Genomic DNA, 17,667 nt, shown 5'->3' with positions numbered 1-17,667 from the left:
GACTACTTTCGTTATTGCATCCGGTTATTGGATCTCGGCAGTCGTGTCATTCTAGAATTGATATCTGTTCATGATATCATGCGAACGTCATTTCCACTCCATATTGATCTGTGAAAAGTTTCCTCGACGTTCGTACATTTAACAGTCTCCGTACCACGTCGCGCATTTACCCATTCGAGCGGACCCGGGCCAGTTTTGTCCGTACATTTGCAACGGTCGTGATATAAAGGCTGCCCCGCGCTTCGATGCTTTCCAGTGCCCTGACAAGGACCCGACTAAACATCTTTCCACCATATCCATCAATTACACGATCAGCAACAAGAATATCAACAACAACAATGTCAACAATGAAAGCCGTCGTGAACCGCAACAAGGAGCCCGTCCTCCAGAAGAGCCGACCGGTCCCCAAACTGCGAGATGATTACCTGCTAGTCAAAGTCAAAGCCGTCGCCCTCAACCCAACAGACTGGAAACACGCTGCATTCGGCCTCGCCAGAGAAAACGGGTTGTTAGGCTGCGACTTTTCCGGCACCGTCGAGGAAGTCGGCAGCAAAGTCACCAAGTCGTGGTCGAAGGGCGATGCGATCATGGGTGTCGCCCATGGCGGCAACGCAAGTCAAACCGAGGACGGGGCGTTCGCCGAGTACATCGTGGCGAAAGGAGATGTGCAGATCAAGAAGCCTGACAGTCTGAGCTTTGAGGCCGCGAGCACGCTGCCGCTAGGCGCCACGACGGTGGGACAGGGCTTGTATCAAAAAGCACTGAAACTCAAATTGCCTACGGACCCGGTCAAGGATAAGGAGTATGTTTTGATTTATGGTGGAAGTACCGCGACAGGAGCGCTGGCTGTGCAGTATGCTACGCTGTAAGTTCACCTGGTCGTCGAAGACGACATGGTCATCAACCCCTTTCAGTCCCCGCGAGGTGCCCTAACAACCACCATCACCCTCTACAAGTCGCCGTGAGGTGGCCAGGAGAAAGACCGTCCCCTGAATGTCGATGCCTTGTGGGAATATGTGACTGACATGATGCTACCGCATTCTAGGTCCGGCTACAAAGTCATAACAACCTGCTCACCCCGCAACTTCGACTACGTCAAATCGCTCGGCGCGGCCGAGGCATTCGATTACAACGACAAATCTGCCGCCTCGAAGATCCGTGAATTGACCGAAAACAAGCTCAAGTACGCATGGGACACAGTCAGTGAGAAAGACACCGCACAATTCTGCGCCGATGCCTTGTCCACGGAGAAGGGATGTCGATATGGTGCGATTCTGAGCGTGAGCTCACCCAGAGAGGACGTCGAGAGCGTGAGTACGCTCATGTACACTGTTTTCGGGGAGGAATTTGAGTTTGCCACGAATAAAATCCCCGCGAGCTCTGAGGACTTTGAGTTTGCGAAGAAGTTCATGGGGATCACGGAGAAATTGTTGGCTGAAGGCAAGCTAAAGCCGCATGCTGAGAAGGTGGGGAAGGATGGATTGCAGGGAGTGATTTCGGGTCTTGAGGATTTGAAGAGTGGGAAGGTCAGTGGAAACAAGTTGGTTTATAAGGTTGAGGAGACGCCTTGAGGACAGAGAAGTAGGGTTGGTGGTAGGTAAAAATGAATTAACGTTTCTAACAATGTTTGATTGAAGCCTGCTCTAGGTGCATAATGTGTTACGTCGTGTTGCAGGCTTCGTGTACCTCATTATTCGTGTCGTAAGGTTTCTTAAGTATGTAGGAAGTCCGGCCGTATGTGGCTGTTTTGAGATGATCCCTGAACAAGCTGGAATTCTTTAACCATCTGGAGGAAGACCGGAAAAGGCTGAACAGGGACTTCTGCCTGTGCCGTCGACTGTAGTGTGCTGTGGGAAAGTCGAGTGCTGGCTGAAAACTTGGTCAGGCGTGGAGAAGGCAGCATGTCGGTGACACCACAGCATATGATAGAGAGGGAGGGTTCACGAGACAGGTGGTTGCATCACTAGCCATCACACTCGACATATTGTCCCTAGTTCATAGCATTAGCGTCAGGAACAAGAAAACATCTCAGCGAAGTAAGCAGATGCAGTTTTGAGTACGTGTCAGACAGCAGTTGGTACAATTTGTATTTCCACAAGGTTGAGTTCAGAACAGGTCTGTGTGAATTGTGCTTCATCATCGTAGTACAAAGAGAGGGGAAGGAAGTTGAGAGTAGCACATACCTGTTTTGCTTTGTCCTGCGTGTTCGGAGAAGGTGCATAGCCACTACTTTCTGAATTATTGCATGCTTGATGTCCCTTGGGATTTGAAAGGCAGAGCTCTTAGCGATATCGAAAATGTGTACTAGACTTGTCCGAGATTAGATATTCAAACAGGAATGCCTCATCGCCTCATCAGCCTGCTGCTCCGGAAGCAGAGTCATCTCTGGGACGTTTGAAGAAGCCGTCCAGACTTTTCTGTTTCGTATCATATGCCGCCGAACCAATACCACCTCTTGCACGCTTCAGATCAAAAAGATGATCTCTGCCGTTGACGGCATGGACAGTCATGGAGCAATCGTAGAATGGCATCGAGTAGGAGTGTTGAGCCTGCGTTGACTGCGCTTGATCTGCATCGTCAGTCTGTGTATCACCGGGCGCTCGCCGAATGGTCAGTTCGAGAAATGCCGTGTTGTTCCAGGAGGGCAGATATTCGAGTGGTTTACCGTAGCTGAGAACCTCAACGTTGGCGCCAAGCGCGACGCTGCCTGTGTTGAACTTTGCAAGTAGGGCATTCCACAGCGCGGACAAGAATAGACCATGAGACACTACCGCGACACATTCGTTGGTGAAGTCCTGTTCTGTTGCCCAGAGAGATGTAGCGAGAGGAAGAATAAAATCTGCAATAAACGTTTCTGCTCTGAGCCGCATAGCATCCGAAGTTTCTTGAGGACGGAAATCGGGATCTTGTGGGTTTGGCACGCGAGGATCGAGAGCATTTTGAGCTCGCTTTGAGGCCCACGGTACGAGCTCGTAAGAGCCAAAGTCTTGTTCTCGTAGGACTGGCAGTCTGACGACCTCCGGAGCTCCTCTATCAGACCATTGCGCAGCTTGATGTCTTCGGATCTCATCTGCCGTCATGTACGCACGTTGGAGGTCTGATGCATAAATGCGTGTGAAGCGAAGGTTGCGATGGGTGGCAAGATATTTACCTAGCCTCTGCGTCTGCTGAACGCCATGGTTTGTGAGCCTCGAGTCAGAGACTCCAGCGAGAAGACCTGCAACGTTGTGTTCTGTTTCACCATGACGGATGAGGAATATATGCATGGAACCTGGGCAGAAAGATCGAAACGATGGATGGAAAGCAAAAGAGAAAAGAACTAAGGTTGAGAAGGAAGGCAAGATGTTTGCTCGCTGAAAATTAAATTTCAAGTTTGAAATGTTCGTGTCACGTGCAGCTCAACCTTTGCTGCTGTATGTATTGTGGTACGCTTCAAGCCGAGGACTTTGATATGTGCCCTCCTTCTTGGTTCATGTAATTTTTGCAGTGATGTATGCAGCTGGGAAGAGAGCTGTCAAGAGATTCAGAGCCTCGTTCTGCACATGGCCTGCACATGGTCTGCAAATGCAGATGCCAAGGTCCTTTTCCAGTTTTTGTCCACCACGATCACACATGCCACTGGACTGAATGGCGCTTCGTAGAAGGTGCAGATACCTTTTCTATCTCATACGCCGGAGGTGACCACAGAGTCCAGAGACTCACCCGGACTGGGCTCTCTCATACTAGTTGTTGTGGGACTCACGCAGCGACACAGGTCTGCGGGACCATCAAGAGCCAAGTCTGCAGGATTCTCCGAATATTCCGGCAGCATTGCGTTGCCGTCGCACAGCTTACATGTCAGTACATGCACTGGCATTCGTAGTCGTATTTCTAAATGCTTTCGACTGTTCTCATTGACTTCCACTTCGGCAGCAATGGTAATCTAGTGGGGCTGTTAGTCACAATTTGATTACTATAGCTTCTTGCAGCACCTACCAGAAGGTAATGTCGGACGTACAGACACTTGTACGCAGTGTCTGCCTCTATCTTTGAGCAGGAAGGGAGAGTGAGGATGGCTTTTTCATCCATCTGATTCAAGTCGCCGTGTTCCAGGTGTGACACCGACCCGCTTCTCCGAGGCTCGTCTTTCTCGATGATAACGCTGCCGGCATATGTGGTCGCCATTTTCTCACCAGCAGCACTGATGCGTCGGAGTGCTCTTTGATGTATAGGTTCTCGTTTCGCACGCTTTGTGTACAGGACGGCCTTGGATCGAGACTGTTCCCGATGCACCAACCCGTCTCGTGTACGATATTGCACGTCTTCGACCAATGAGACATTGATGCTCTGCCAGGACCGATCCGTTGGAGATGATATCCTAATTCTGAGAGGAAGTTGGCCGCCGACTCGACAGGACTTGGCAGCTAACACGAAGCTGTACTTCAGGCCGTGAAGCAGGCCGTGGACTTCATAAGGCTCAGTCAGCTCAAGTGAGCACGTGCATGGGATCCGTATAAGTGTGATGGTTTGGGTGAAGCTCGATACACTGCTGTGGCGGCCTGCCTCGGTTGCTGAGGCTGTCAAGGTGTAGCTGACCTTTCCCATGGGCAACTCGATTGTCTCGGGGAGCGAAGACTCGAGTGGCAGCTCAAAGGCATAGGTATATTGTCCTGATTCGAATATGCGCGGGGCGTGCGACCGATGGTCATCCACAGTAGGATCATGCCTCAAGTAATCCCAGGAATGATGCACTATGTCTTCCTCGTAGGTCTTCTTCAGACGCCGCACCCTCCATGCTTCAGGCCAAATCGTCCGGCTTACACCTCGGAATGTGACTGAAAGTTCAGATAGAGACACTTGACGCGATACGTCCAAGTGCATGAAACCCCTCAAGACTGCAGACCTGTGTGCCGAGTTGTGCGGATAATCGAAGCCCTCCAGGTATAGGATAGGTTCAGCGAGCTCGAGTGCGACTGTAAAGGCGTCATTGCTGGTCATGCTGACGCTATCTCCTCCACGACTTTTCAATTTCGGAAGGTCTCTGCCACGATCCCGTACTGATACACGATGGCGCGGGCGTTCTCCATCGCTGACGAGTTCATGTCCTTCTTTCGTGCTGATTGACTTGGTTTTGCCTGAGATGTCTATGCTCCTTGCGAAGGGTGAGAGCCACGAATCCACCATCGGAAGTGTTTCGGGTCGGGACTGAAAGTAGACTCCATTGTTCTTCTCGGCTTCGTGGTGCTTCTTGGTGGAAACGAAAAGACGTCCTTCAATCGCTGAAGTCACTTCCTTGAAGCCTTCCATTGCTGGAGAGAAAAAAAGCCACTATCGTCGGTGGTCGTTCCTCAGACTAACTCACGCAGCAGCCAGGGAGACTGCTTTCATGTTGGCAGTCATTGTAGCTCAGAGCTTATCATCACTGATGCTTATCGACTCGGGATTGAGACTGGTAAATAGATACTGAGGTCAACTAGGTGTCAGGGACGAAACAGGTTCGAGGCTATTAGGCTCAATAACTCCAGTTTATGATAACAACAACTTATGCAAGTTGTGCCAGCCTAAGTCACAGATGGTTAAAGCTACCCGCGTGCTTGCTGAGGTGTGGTTGCAACGAGCAGGGATTTCGTTGAGGTTCTAAGGTACGGAAACAGCCGCAACTGTTGAGATAAGCGTATGATAAGCGGCACCAGCAACGCTACTTGCGATGGTATCATCACGAAAGCGGGCCTAACACATTCAGTTCGGTCAGGGACAACACCGAGATGGATCAAGTAGTATCTTATGAATTTATGAAGATTTCGCTATGATAGCATAGGGTATGTATTCATTCATTGTCAGTGCTTTTCCTGGCCGCCTATCTAGAGTATCCCTGCACATTGCTTCAAAAAATGGACAATTGACAATTGCAGTCTTGAAGGTAACCACCCATTTCCTCCACGTATCTCCTCGTCTCGAGGTGCACGTTGTGCTTTCATAGCTTGGGAGAAGAGCGGGGGCCCGAGCGTAGTCTTTACAACAATGTTAGTAGACTGGCATGCTGCGGAGTGCAAGAGAACATACTAATCCTCCCTCATGTTCACGACACAACGGATACAGTCTCCAGCGTGCATGTCGTGGAAGGCATCGTTGATCTTCGCAAGTGGCTGTCTGTGAGTGATCTGTGGTGATGTTAGCACAAAGCCCATGGATCACAGGACGAGGCAGACATACAAATTCGTCAACCTTGAGCTTGCCGTCGAGGTAATCGGCAACAAGGCCTGGCAGCTGAGTTCGGCCCTTGACACCACCAAAGGCACATCCTCGCCACGAACGACCAGTAACAAGCTGAAATGGTCTGGTAGAGATTTCGGCACCAGCGGGAGCAACACCGATGATGATCGATTCACCCCAACCTTTGTGGCATGCCTCAAGAGCGGCTCTCATGACCTGGACGTTACCAGTGCAGTCAAAGGTATAGTCACATCCACCATCGGTCATCTCGATCAACTTCTCCTGGATAGTCTGGCCATTCAACTTGGTAGGGTTGACGAAGTCGGTACCACCGAACTTGTGGGCCCATTCCTCTTTCTTGTCGTTGACATCGACAACGATGATCTTGCCGGCACCGTTCTTAACGGCACCCTGGATGACCGAGAGACCGACACAGCCCGCACCAAAGACGGCAATGTTGGAGCCCTTCTCGACCTTGGCGGTGATGACGGCGGCTCCGTATCCGGTGGTGATACCGCAGCCCAACAGACAGGTCCTGTCCATAGGAGCCTTGTCGGTGATGGCAACCACCGAGATGTCGGCTACGACGGTATACTGAGAGAAAGTTGATGTGCCCATAAAGTGCAACAGATCTTTGCCCTTGCACTTGAATCTCGAGGTACCGTCGGGCATGACACCCTTGCCTTGAGTGGCCCGAATCTTGCCGCAGAGGTTGGTCTTGCCAGAGATGCAGAACTTGCACTCCTTGCACTCAGGGGTACTGCTGGAAGTTAGTCATCTGCCTCGTTCCCTCACCGGAGGCCTGCATACTAAAGTGCCACGACATTGTCTCCAGGCTTCACATTTGTGACACCCTCACCAACAGACTCTACAATACCTGCGCCCTCGTGGCCCAAAACCACTGGGAAGGCACCTTCCGGGTCTTTTCCGGAAAGTGTGTAGGCATCTGGCACATGTTCAGTTTCCGCAACCCCTTTCTCTTAGATGGCCAGCATACCGGTATGGCAGACACCAGTGTAGTATATTTGGATGCGAACCTCGTGGGCTCTAGGAGGTCCTACTTCGACATCTTCGATCGAGAGGTCCTTGCCAGCTTCCCAGGCGACAGCAGCCTACAATAAAATCAGACACTGACGAAATCTGGAAGGGGCATATCCGGGTCGCACCTTGCAGGTAATGGTCTGTTTGAAAGCATCTTGTCAGCATCATCCAGGCAGTCCTGTCCCAATTGAACGCACCTTTCCGACGGTATCAGCAGGCATTTTGATTGTTTGTACTTTGATATTACAGGAATTGTAAAAGGTAAGCGAAAAGAGGAGATATCAAAATATACTGTCAGGTCATGGATGAGGGCAGCTCCTCAGTAGAAAATATGCCGGGAGAAGGTGGGGGCTTTGTTTATGACGGATAGAGGAGGGACGCAAGTGACGGATGTGGGGAGAAACGCTGTCGAGTCTCGAAGAGGAGGGACGAAAGGCTTCCGAACGGATATACCTGGGTTGCCCTAACATCATTGGAGTAGCCTGGAGCACTCCAAAAGATACCTGCTCTCATGCCCCTATGCTTTAGGCGTTGTCTCGGGAAATGTCGCTGCCATTGTGCTCTTGCGTGAGCCCTTGTATGCGACAGGATAGAGGGGAAGGCAGTGCCACTGGTTCTACAGCTTTCATCCAAGCTCCGCAGCGGAGAACATTTCCAAATGTGGCATAACAACGAGGCAATGGTGGGAGCTGGACATTTCCCTGTCCGTATCTCGCCGTGTCCTGCCTGGTGGAGGGGAAATAGTTTAGCCGCCGATTAAATACTTTGTATACAAGTCGCTATCATTATTGTGAGCTGCGTGTAATCTCGATGTCGAATTGAGCATTATTCTGTCGACAGGGTTATGCTCTCAGAACACCCCCAGATGAGCCCAGGGCGTAATCGCCGGCGCCAATTTGAGCAGGCCATTTCGAACATAAAACCCTGTCCGCAATCCATCCTGATTGTAGTGTACATGTTTTATTTTTTGAAAGCGAGCCGAGACTTTTATCTGCCTGGCAAGGCGCCTGACTGCATCATTGCTGCGTTTTGCTCCTGGAAACGCTCTCCTATCCGCTCATTGCTCCTCATATACTTGTCAACGCATCGCAGAACGCAATTCTCCTCTCTCGAGATCAGGGATTTTGTGGTGAAATCGTTGACGCAGTGGTCGAAGCAACGCTGAACGAGTTTTGAATACATCTAGAAGGGAGATTATAGTCAGCGAAATGTTCTGCGTTGGAAAAATGTTGAGATTGCAGGTGCACAAGGGTAACCTACGGTCATGAACTCTTTCACCTGCTTCCTCTCTATCCGCGAGTTCAACTCCCTCTGCTCTGCTTGCGTAAGGCTGCGATGAACCATGAGCATGTAACCGGGCACTCTCTGATTGAACAAGCATACCTGTCCATGATGACTTGAAGTAGCTCGAGCGAGAAGCGAACGAGACCGTAGGTACCTCAAAGAATTGTTTGGGATAGACTCTCGATAGAGGTGACAGAGAAGATGCGATGACGGGTACTAGTGTTCGGACGGCAACTGTCGTTGATAGAAGTCGTGCTGCAGATGATGTCGATTCTGTTGCTGGAGGCTCAAAAGTAAGAGGCTGCGGCCTTTGCTAGATTTCCTGCCCCGGTTAGTCCTGCGACCGCCAAGATCCTCCAGGCGGCTTCCTTGATTCGTCAGTGGAGTCCTAAGGAAGTACCGACAACAAGCAGGACTCTAATCTATCAACCTATTTCCAATTCTGGTGGTCTTGTATACTCTGGAAAAAGCCATTTTAAGACAAGCATGACCAGAACAGAGATTTTATGACTTCGCAAAAGTCCTTTTCATCTCCTGCAACCTCCGCCATTACCGGGTCGACGAGGACTATCGCCTGTCGAACTCGCGTCATCTCGCGGCTCATAATCCAGGTCTCTATGCCTCGAAATTCTCCCCTGCAGCTCATGATCTCTTCACAGGTCTGTGACCTTGGAAGCCGCCTTAGCCCGCACATTCTGGTCCCGAATGAACTGTTCAGTCGTCTCCGGGAATTTCCGCCTGAAGGGAACCGAGAAAATGGTAATCAACACCCATACCCAAAGCGTGTATAGCGATTGCCACAAAGTCATCCTTGCAAGCTTTGCTCGCTCATCGTTCCATTCGTCGCAGATCTGCTTGAACCTCTTCGGATCGTCGGTGATGACGCCGTCGAGCTCTTTTCGCACGCACCATCTCATCAAGTTCTCTTCGTTAATCGTCCAAGCATAAAGGGGTCGCTTTGCTCTCCGCACATCTCGTATGAAACGAGCGCCAAATGGGCCTATGAGGACTCTTTGCAGCATGTTGAATGACACATTTGGCACTTTCAGGAATTGCCTGGCGTACGTAGTTGAGAAACCGATGTGCGACACCGGATAGCCCGGTAAGTACTCCGTGCAGAGGGGAAGAAACTTCGCCGCCCAGATTCCTAGTACAACCCTTCGATTCCAGGGTGTTTGACCAGGGTGTACGGACTCGAGTGTCTTCGCAATCAATCGCATAACGTCGTCCGCATTGTTGTCCATTTTGATGTCGAGAAGGATCCAGATATGCTCGAGACCCGGCTGTGCAATGTACTCTAGCAGCTCATGGAGTTGTGGCATAGGTTGCTGAGGCGATTTGAGCGTGCGCAGAGTCTTCAGATAATCCCAGTCGCAATCAATGATCTTTTTCTTCTCGACGCCAAAGCATCTTTTGAGATCAGGATCCTTGGAAAAAGTCAGTTTTCAATTCCTGCTGCATCTGTAGATTACTGACATGCGATAGAACAACTATACCGTCTTTCGATAAATGGATGTCAGTTTCGAGCGCATGAGTTCCAACCTCCACGGCTCCCTCGAAGGCTTTCATTGTATTCTCCGGATATACCGCTTTGTAGCCACGATGGGCAATAGTTTGCGGAAAGTGTTTGGACGAAATATAAGTCTTCGCCCAGGTCCAGTGTGCTGCGCAATGTCAGCGAGGATCTGGGTGGATACTATGGTACCCCATTACCAACTGGGAAGGCATCCTTTGAATGTTGTTGACTGTTATCCTTGGTGCCATAGTGTGCGTCTTTCTTGCCGATTGAACGGACCCCTTGCTTTAGGAGTGGCGTATCAGCCTCAACGGTATCCGGATCCGGGCGATGCATTGTGTTCCAACGCCTGCAATGAAATAGAAGTGCTTTCTGGCAATTCCGGGATGTGTATAGTGTAGGGACAGTCTTCTTGGTCGCAGCCAATAGTCAACATGAATATGCCATCAAGTGGCGGCGCAAACGATATAGTGGGCGTCACCGCAGGTCCATGATTGGAGTGCAGTGTCAATTATCCATTGCAACACGGAGGCTGCCGAGCGAGATGGTTCCTGAAGAAGTCATATTATAACGTCGTCCAGGGACAGGAGGAACATCCGCTGTAGGTAAGGGACGGAACAAAGATGTACCTGTCTCAACTTTAACTCCGTGCGGGCGGCATCTCGGTCTCGAAGAAGAGGATACGACGGGACAGCGCCAGTTCAGGCGCCTGGCCAAAAGAGAGCTCGTGGAAAGAACCCAAAATTCCAAATGCCTCGAAACGGCGGGCGATACGCCACCAGATCCTGTTTGTTTGACCTTGACAGGTTGTTTCGTGGGAGGAGCTCCGCCAATTGTCCCGGATCGATGGGAATCCGATGCACCAGGGAGCAAGCTCCGCTTCCATTTCGGGAGCATTGCGACAGGTCGGGCGTCCAATACACGACCACTTTTGGAGTCCACGTGGAAGTCGACGTCTAAATCTCCAGCATCGTCGTATCGGGTCTTGAAGAAGGCATTGGTGAAAAATAACATCGAGAGGCCACGCACTTTTCAAAGCCTACCAGGGATGCCTGCGGAAATTGAGATTCCTCCGATGTCAGTTGCTGACTCTCAGCAGTCTACAAATTCGTGGGAGGCGCACAATACACGGATGCACAAAAACGTTACGTTCCGGCGCCGCAACATATCTCATGAATAACCACGGCAGGGACAACCTGGACTTGCAGGGCCCCAAGCAGGCAAGATGAATAGAATTGTCGTGCACGTAGAATGTCTCATGATTTCCCTGTATGCAGCAATAGCGAATGACCACGGGCCTATAAGTAGCAGACATGCAGGTCACAACGGTTCGAGTGAGAGCTTTTTGATCCGCTCTAGCAGATTCGCAGACACCGTAGAAGTTTCGTATTACGATAAGGCCTCACGAGAACGAGGATGCGAAAGATTGAAGTACAAAGGCACAGATCCGAACTGAGGCCTGGAAGGGATCCCCTATTGTATGTGCAGACTTCCCCCACGCATTGGCGCACCTCGCACGCGTCAAATTATTGACTTGGTGACCCACGCGTTTCTTGTTACCAATCTTCCCTCTACCTACACAATCATTACTATCCCAGCCGGATATGCCTCGCGAGATCATCACAATCCAGGCAGGTCAGTGCGGAAACGCTATAGGTTCTAAGTTCTGGCAGCAATTATGTCAAGAGCATGGGATTAGTCGCGATGGAACGTTGGAAGATTTCGCGACCGAGGGCGGTGACCGCAAAGACGTCTTCTTCTATCAGAGCGACGATACACGCTACATCCCTCGAGCAATCCTGGTCGATCTTGAACCACGAGTCATAAACAGCATCCAAACCGGCCCCTACAAGAACATTTACAACCCCGAAAACTTCTTTGTTGGTGAAGATGGAATGGGCGCCGGGAACAATTGGGCGGCCGGTTATGCTGCTGGTGAAAGAGTACAAGAGGAAATCTTTGACATGATTGATCGTGAAGCGGATGGGAGCGATTCGCTGGAAGGCTTCATGCTGCTGCACTCCATTGCTGGCGGTACTGGCTCGGGCCTGGGCTCTTATCTACTCGAGCGCATGAACGACCGATTCCCAAAGAAGATCATCCAGACATACTCGGTATTCCCGGATACAGCCATTGGCGATGTCGTTGTCAATCCATACAACAGTCTGCTCACCATGCGCCGGTTGACGCAAAACGCGGATTCGGTGGTGGTGCTTGACAATGGCGCTCTGTCCAGGATAGCATCCGAAAGACTACACGTTCAAGAACCCTCATTCCAGCAAACTAATCAGTTGGTCTCGACGGTCATGTCAGCTTCTACCACAACGCTCAGATACCCAGGCTACATGCACAACGACCTTGTGGGTATCATTGCTTCGCTCATTCCGACCCCTCGCTGTCACTTTCTGATGACAGCTTACACCCCGTTTACCGGCGACAATGTGGATGCCGCAAAGACGGTACGAAAGACGACAGTATTGGAGGTAATGCGCCGTCTGCTGCAGCCCAAGAACCGAATGGTATCCATAACGCCGCCCAAGTCGTCCTGCTACATTTCCATCCTGAACATCATTCAAGGCGAAGCCGATCCAACCGATGTCCACAAATCGCTTCTGCGTATTCGCGAGCGCCGAATGGCCAACTTCATTCCCTGGGGTCCAGCGTCGATACAGGTCGCCTTGACAAAGAAGTCTCCATATCTACAGAACACGCACCGGGTGTCTGGTCTGATGCTCGCCAATCACACCAGCGTAGCGACACTCTTCAAGCGAATCGTGGTGCAATACGAGAAGATGAGAAAACGGAATGCATACTTGGAGCAGTACAAGAAAGAAGCGCCTTTCGCTGAGGGTCTGGGCGAATTTGACGAGGCTAAGGAGGTGGTTATGGACCTGATTGGCGAATATGAAGCCGCAGAGAAGGACAATTATCTCGACCCTGACGCTGGACAAACCTAGAGTGACGGACCCTGAGACGGGCCAGACTCAGGCTTGACAACATATGATTCACGAAACATGTTTGCACCTTACGACGGCAATGATGATATGCACGGAATATGATATCCACGCCGATCGACGATGACCAAGTTCGATCATGACGAGCAGGACAGCTGCGGGCACGGACGAGTATACTGGCACTTAATAATGTCGATCTCTACTGACAGCACGGGCAAACTCCTGGTCAGAGCTGAAGAACCTGAGATGGCACTTTCGCAGGCTTTAAGTTGCATGTCGGGGATGACTCCATCATCGGCTTGGAAACAGCGGCTTTTGCAGAGCTTGAGAAGGTGTCACGGTTCGATACGTTCTCAAGAAGACGGTTGAGGTTGTGGACCAACCCTCCGGAAAGTCTAGCGCCAGGGTCCTCGGGAAGCTGCATGCCACATGCAGGTTGAAGCGCCACACATCGATCGAGGTTCCGGTCAGAGTCTCCTTGATGCACATGTCCGCATGACTTCCAAGTGCATATCGAAAGGCGGCCTGTCACAACAGCGTAGAGATTCGAGAATGACTGATTGATTTTACCTATGAAGTCACCCCCACCTGGGAAGCATGTGCAGGCTTACGACGTTGGTTACGATGCCCAACGACGTGGACTCGAACGGAAATGAGGGGTCAAACCTGGTGCCAGGTCGAGGTCTATCCTCAAGCGGGTGACGGAGTGAGGCGGCCGGGTCATGGATGAGACTAGATGGCTACTATTTAGTTGGTATCAGCCGAACACTAGTATGTCGCTGTTGGCAGCGATGGTGCAACAAAGGCAAATGGGTTGTAGCTTTCCTGGCTTTGTTGGGCACGCATGCACCTGCTGGCTTTGGTATCCGAGTGCCTCGTGTCAGCACAGACATTGAGCACAGACGAAGGTGGAATCGATGAAGACGAACCGTGAACCGGACTCTGGGATACTCGTAACCTTATCGAGCTGGTTGGGTTCGAGTTCTCTGGTTGACATCCTTCTCGAACGTGCAATTCAATGGTAACGAGCACGCGAGGAGCACACGAGGCGACCATGTGGTTCAGAAGGAGGTTGTATACGTAGGCAACCAGCGGTCGACTCTGGATGAAACGTTGGACAATTGAATCAATGCCATCGAAAATCCAGCCACATATCAGGGACGTATTGGGGAGTGATAGTCAGTCATTTCCCTCAGTACTACCACAGTACAGTACAGTATTAATGCAATGATAGTGCGGTATGAGGTAGTCTCTTTCATTGATTGAATAAGCAAAGACCTCTTGTTCTTCTTTCTTCTTTCTGGCCGTGTCCCGACTGCAGTTACATGCAAGCAATAGTACGAGTACAATTCGCCTCTGTGGCCTTTGCTGTTGCCGCATGCAAAGCTTTTCAATGAGAGATTACAGGCATCAATTCTTCTTGCGTCTGCGATGTCCTTCCATTAGCTCCACCTGTTGTTTTCTGATTTACAATCCACTCTTAGGTGTCGATTAACTATGAGAGGCTGTAACTTAATCAAAATCCCTCTAACTGTTTAAACCCTCGTCCCGCACTCGCCGCTGGGGGTCCATAACTGCGTTCTCCGTCATCGGGTCATCCGTCCCTTTGGTTTCCTCTGACAGTGGTACCAGGTTCCCTCCGATTATCCGCCCGCCAGACTGCTCCGAACCAAGTCAAGTCAGTACCAGACACTACTCGTTTAACTGTCAGTCAGTGGATTGCCTCAGGTCACGCCTCAGCCACCCTGTCACCATCCCGAGGCTCCAACTACTACAGTACTACTGTCCTCAGGTTGATAACTATGGACGCTAATTACCCTACGTGACACATCTTGCGCTTCTGATCATCTTCCCTTCCTTCCTTCTCATCACTTCCCAACAACCACCTCTGTTTGCCATTGACAAACCAACAACAACAAAGTCAACAAGGATAGTCGCTTTCGACGACAGTTGACATTCATCTACAATAACAACTCAACACATCAACTCCTCTCTTCTTCCTCACTTTCCCAAGTCGTCATCGGTCACGAGCCTGCACCGAACACCACCTCAGCCTCTTATCTGCCGCTCTGCATCCCACTCATAACAACACCAGAACACTACAACATACTCAGCAATACACAATCTCGCCATCATGCGTTCTCGATCAGGTTCCGCAACATCCAACACCTCCAGCAAGGAGCTGCCTGCAGATAACATGGTCATCCATGTCACCATAGCTGGTGGCAAGAGTGAGTTTAACCGCCAGCGATATATCTCGGCGTCGGTTTACTAATATGTCCTCTGTAGCAATCAAACTGAACGTCCGTCCAGTCCACACTGTCTCTAACGTCCTCGAATTCCTCTCAGCCTCTACGAATCTTCCTACGGACGTACAACTCATGCTTGACGGCAAAGCGCTGGAACCTGCTACCACGGTTGCAGAGCTCAAGCTCGAAGAAACATCCACATTACAGGTTTCCTCACCTTCGAGAAGCGCAACACCTACCTTATCGTCAGCAACTGTGGCGGCTACAGATAAAACATCAATATCATCTACGTCGACACCAACACCTTCTGGTGCTGCTACGCCTACCAAGAGAAAGTCAAACAAGCCTCGTTGCTCGAAGGACGGCTGCAAGGGTCCCGCTCAACCAATTGTTGGCGACTGCGGTTTCTGTCAAAAGCGCTTCTGCGGCAAACACCGCATGCTGGAGTCTCACAACTGTGAAGGTTTGGAGGATGCCAGACAAGCAGATAAGGACCGAAATGCTGCAAAGCTGCAGGGCGAAAGAACCATCATGCTTCGCGGGCTATAGGAAGGAGGCACTTCGTGTTCTCACGAACGCAATCAATTTAGCCGGGAACTCGTTAGCAGGAATCGCGGCGAGGCCGCTCGTCTATGTTTGTTACTCTTTATGTGCTGCGGCGTCTACGGACCGGAATGGCGATTACCAGGGATTATATGCTGCTAGGTTGGGTCCGGACAAGGATTGCGTCAATGGTATCACGGTTGACTTTTGCAACTCTGCGAATATCGCGACAAGTGCTGGCAATGCCACAGGTTGAGACAATAATATAAACTGGCTCTGAACTGAATTTTGAGAATGCCTGAGCCCTTATGATGTGATTTGAGATACACGAGAAAGACGTTCTCGGCTGAACATGTATGTCATATAACATGTACCAACGCAACGAAGTACTGCATGAAAGAATCCCAACCTAGGTCACCGACAATTCTGGTCGTGCTCTCGGTCAGAGGACTATTGCTTCTCCTGTGACGGATATACGCGTATGTAGATCCCACCAGCGTTGCAAATGGGACGACTTGCTCGTGCGATCAGAAGCCGAGGCGTAGTGATTCGTACTGCCATACATGTATGGCTCTTCTGTTCTCTCAAATCATCATCAGGTCTGAACTTTTATGTCGTTGCTGAACGACGTATTCGGAGGACATGCCGCAGGTTTTGCAGTGCCTCTTGCTCTCTTGGCTGCGAAGTGGCAGCTGGTCCAGCACATGCCGGGGTTAAATGTCCACGACGGAGACTCAATGAGGTTAAAGTCTCTTCCACTCCGGTCCTTTCCTGCATGAGCGACAATGCGTCTAGGGGGAGAAGATACCAGTTGTTCCGTCATCAAATCTGACCTCGGGGGATCCGAGTGGTGGCAAAGAAAGGTGAGACTACCAAGTCCCAACATGTGTCGATACACGTTCAGGCCGTAGTTTCCCTGTTCTCCCAGAAATTGAACGTACTTATAATCTGGTCATTCCACTGGTGGTTCCCACCACTTGCATCCTCGATAAATCTGCCAGCATCCCGTTTTCGTTTGCAATACTTTCGAGCGCACGCCTCGACGGCATTCCAGTCGTCGGTCTTGAGATAACTTTTGACCGATCTGCTGTCGTCAAGTAATTTGATGAACGCTTCGCGGACCCACGTGTGGCAAGTGTACGCCGAGTCGTCCTGTCTGAGAGAAATATCCCGGAGCAGAGCCTCCAGACGAGACTCGTCGGTGACTTTTGCAACGGCAATCCTTATCAAGACTGTTTGGGCGCCCGCGTTGGATGGGATGTCCTGTTCCTCGTAGACGTATTTGTTGGTGTCGTCGTCGACGTGCGCGATGTGGTAGCGCGTGCCTGGATCGGTGCGGAATGCCGTTTGTGGACCGACGATAAGCGACCAGTGGTACGAGTCGCAGTTGAAGCTGTTGCGGAAAAAGGAGAGACCTCCTCGCGGGTACAGCGCGATGTATAACCGAGGTTTGTCACGGGTCGAGCTGGACGATATAGTGCGGATGAACTGTGGGCGTGATGTGCTTGATATTGGTCTCGTCGACCTCATGGTTGGGATGCGATGTGAATGCGTGCGAACTTAAAATTCACTCGCATTGCATGTAGATGGATTGCTGCAAGCAAGCAGGTGCTGTCGCAGTTGCTGTCGCAGTTGCTGTCGCAGTTGCTTTTACTCGTTCAAAGAGTAGGATAGTCATAGAGGGCCAAGTCAATGTCTGGAGCAGTAAAGTGAAACTTATGATTGACTGTGCGAGATTTCCAGAGAACGGTCTTTACCGATCGGATTTGCATCGAAGGATCGAAAATGGCAAACGCGCCGTTGGGTGGCGACGATGGGCCTTGCATTTACCGGCTAAACCGGTGGCATGATAAGTCTCGCCAAGCGGGGTGTTGGTTACGAAGTGCTG

At 50.8% G+C, this 17,667-nt stretch overlaps 8 protein-coding genes across 8 annotated transcripts; 3 read left to right on the top strand and 5 right to left on the bottom strand.

The window, feature by feature from the left end:
• Positions 1-347: 347 nt before the first annotated feature.
• Positions 348-1,571, top strand: EDD37DRAFT_657114 (zinc-binding oxidoreductase alcohol dehydrogenase; the record flags this gene model as incomplete). Its single annotated transcript, XM_062818877.1, has 2 exons — positions 348-865; positions 1,046-1,571. 2 exons carry the CDS (start codon positions 348-350, stop codon positions 1,569-1,571), a joined length of 1,044 nt encoding a protein of 347 aa, XP_062672254.1.
• A 783-nt stretch (positions 1,572-2,354) lies between these two features.
• EDD37DRAFT_607932 (uncharacterized protein) lies at positions 2,355-3,080 on the bottom strand (the record flags this gene model as incomplete). The annotated part of the gene is made up of 1 exon (XM_062815010.1): positions 2,355-3,080. One exon carries the CDS (start codon positions 3,078-3,080, stop codon positions 2,355-2,357), a length of 726 nt encoding a protein of 241 aa, XP_062672253.1.
• A 262-nt stretch (positions 3,081-3,342) lies between these two features.
• On the bottom strand, positions 3,343-5,706 carry EDD37DRAFT_627054 (uncharacterized protein). The gene is made up of 2 exons (XM_062816346.1): positions 3,976-5,706; positions 3,343-3,922 (listed from the first exon to the last, which is right to left on the bottom strand). The coding sequence occupies exons 1-2, from the start codon at positions 5,284-5,286 to the stop codon at positions 3,665-3,667; spliced, it is 1,569 nt and encodes a 522-aa protein (XP_062672252.1). The 5' UTR covers positions 5,287-5,706; the 3' UTR covers positions 3,343-3,664.
• Positions 5,707-5,745: 39 nt separating this feature from the next.
• Positions 5,746-7,898, bottom strand: EDD37DRAFT_342634 (S-glutathione dehydrogenase). The gene is made up of 6 exons (XM_062811700.1): positions 7,431-7,898; positions 7,359-7,373; positions 7,190-7,304; positions 7,003-7,138; positions 6,193-6,952; positions 5,746-6,140 (listed from the first exon to the last, which is right to left on the bottom strand). The coding sequence occupies exons 1-6, from the start codon at positions 7,452-7,454 to the stop codon at positions 6,042-6,044; spliced, it is 1,149 nt and encodes a 382-aa protein (XP_062672251.1). The 5' UTR covers positions 7,455-7,898; the 3' UTR covers positions 5,746-6,041.
• A 930-nt stretch (positions 7,899-8,828) lies between these two features.
• On the bottom strand, positions 8,829-10,521 carry EDD37DRAFT_342587 (glycerophosphoryl diester phosphodiesterase). The gene is made up of 3 exons (XM_062811698.1): positions 10,231-10,521; positions 9,994-10,181; positions 8,829-9,944 (listed from the first exon to the last, which is right to left on the bottom strand). Exons 1-3 carry the CDS (start codon positions 10,367-10,369, stop codon positions 9,171-9,173), a joined length of 1,101 nt encoding a protein of 366 aa, XP_062672250.1. The 5' UTR covers positions 10,370-10,521; the 3' UTR covers positions 8,829-9,170.
• Positions 10,522-11,309: 788 nt separating this feature from the next.
• EDD37DRAFT_342200 (tubulin gamma chain) lies at positions 11,310-13,203 on the top strand. The gene has a single exon (XM_062811697.1). The coding sequence runs from the start codon at positions 11,638-11,640 to the stop codon at positions 12,988-12,990; it is 1,353 nt and encodes a 450-aa protein (XP_062672249.1). The 5' UTR covers positions 11,310-11,637; the 3' UTR covers positions 12,991-13,203.
• Positions 13,204-15,121: 1,918 nt separating this feature from the next.
• On the top strand, positions 15,122-15,785 carry EDD37DRAFT_648791 (uncharacterized protein; the record flags this gene model as incomplete). The annotated part of the gene is made up of 2 exons (XM_062818062.1): positions 15,122-15,218; positions 15,277-15,785. The coding sequence occupies 2 exons, from the start codon at positions 15,122-15,124 to the stop codon at positions 15,783-15,785; spliced, it is 606 nt and encodes a 201-aa protein (XP_062672248.1).
• An 860-nt stretch (positions 15,786-16,645) lies between these two features.
• Positions 16,646-17,420, bottom strand: EDD37DRAFT_342162 (uncharacterized protein). Its single transcript, XM_062811696.1, has one exon. It carries the CDS (start codon positions 17,307-17,309, stop codon positions 16,680-16,682), a length of 630 nt encoding a protein of 209 aa, XP_062672247.1. The 5' UTR covers positions 17,310-17,420; the 3' UTR covers positions 16,646-16,679.
• Positions 17,421-17,667: the final 247 nt, after the last annotated feature.

This window comes from Exophiala viscosa (genome assembly GCF_022695815.1).
Source record: "Exophiala viscosa unplaced genomic scaffold EDD37scaffold_3, whole genome shotgun sequence".
Lineage (NCBI taxonomy): Eukaryota > Fungi > Ascomycota > Eurotiomycetes > Chaetothyriales > Herpotrichiellaceae > Exophiala > Exophiala viscosa.
This window is presented reverse-complemented; position numbering and strand designations above follow the sequence as displayed.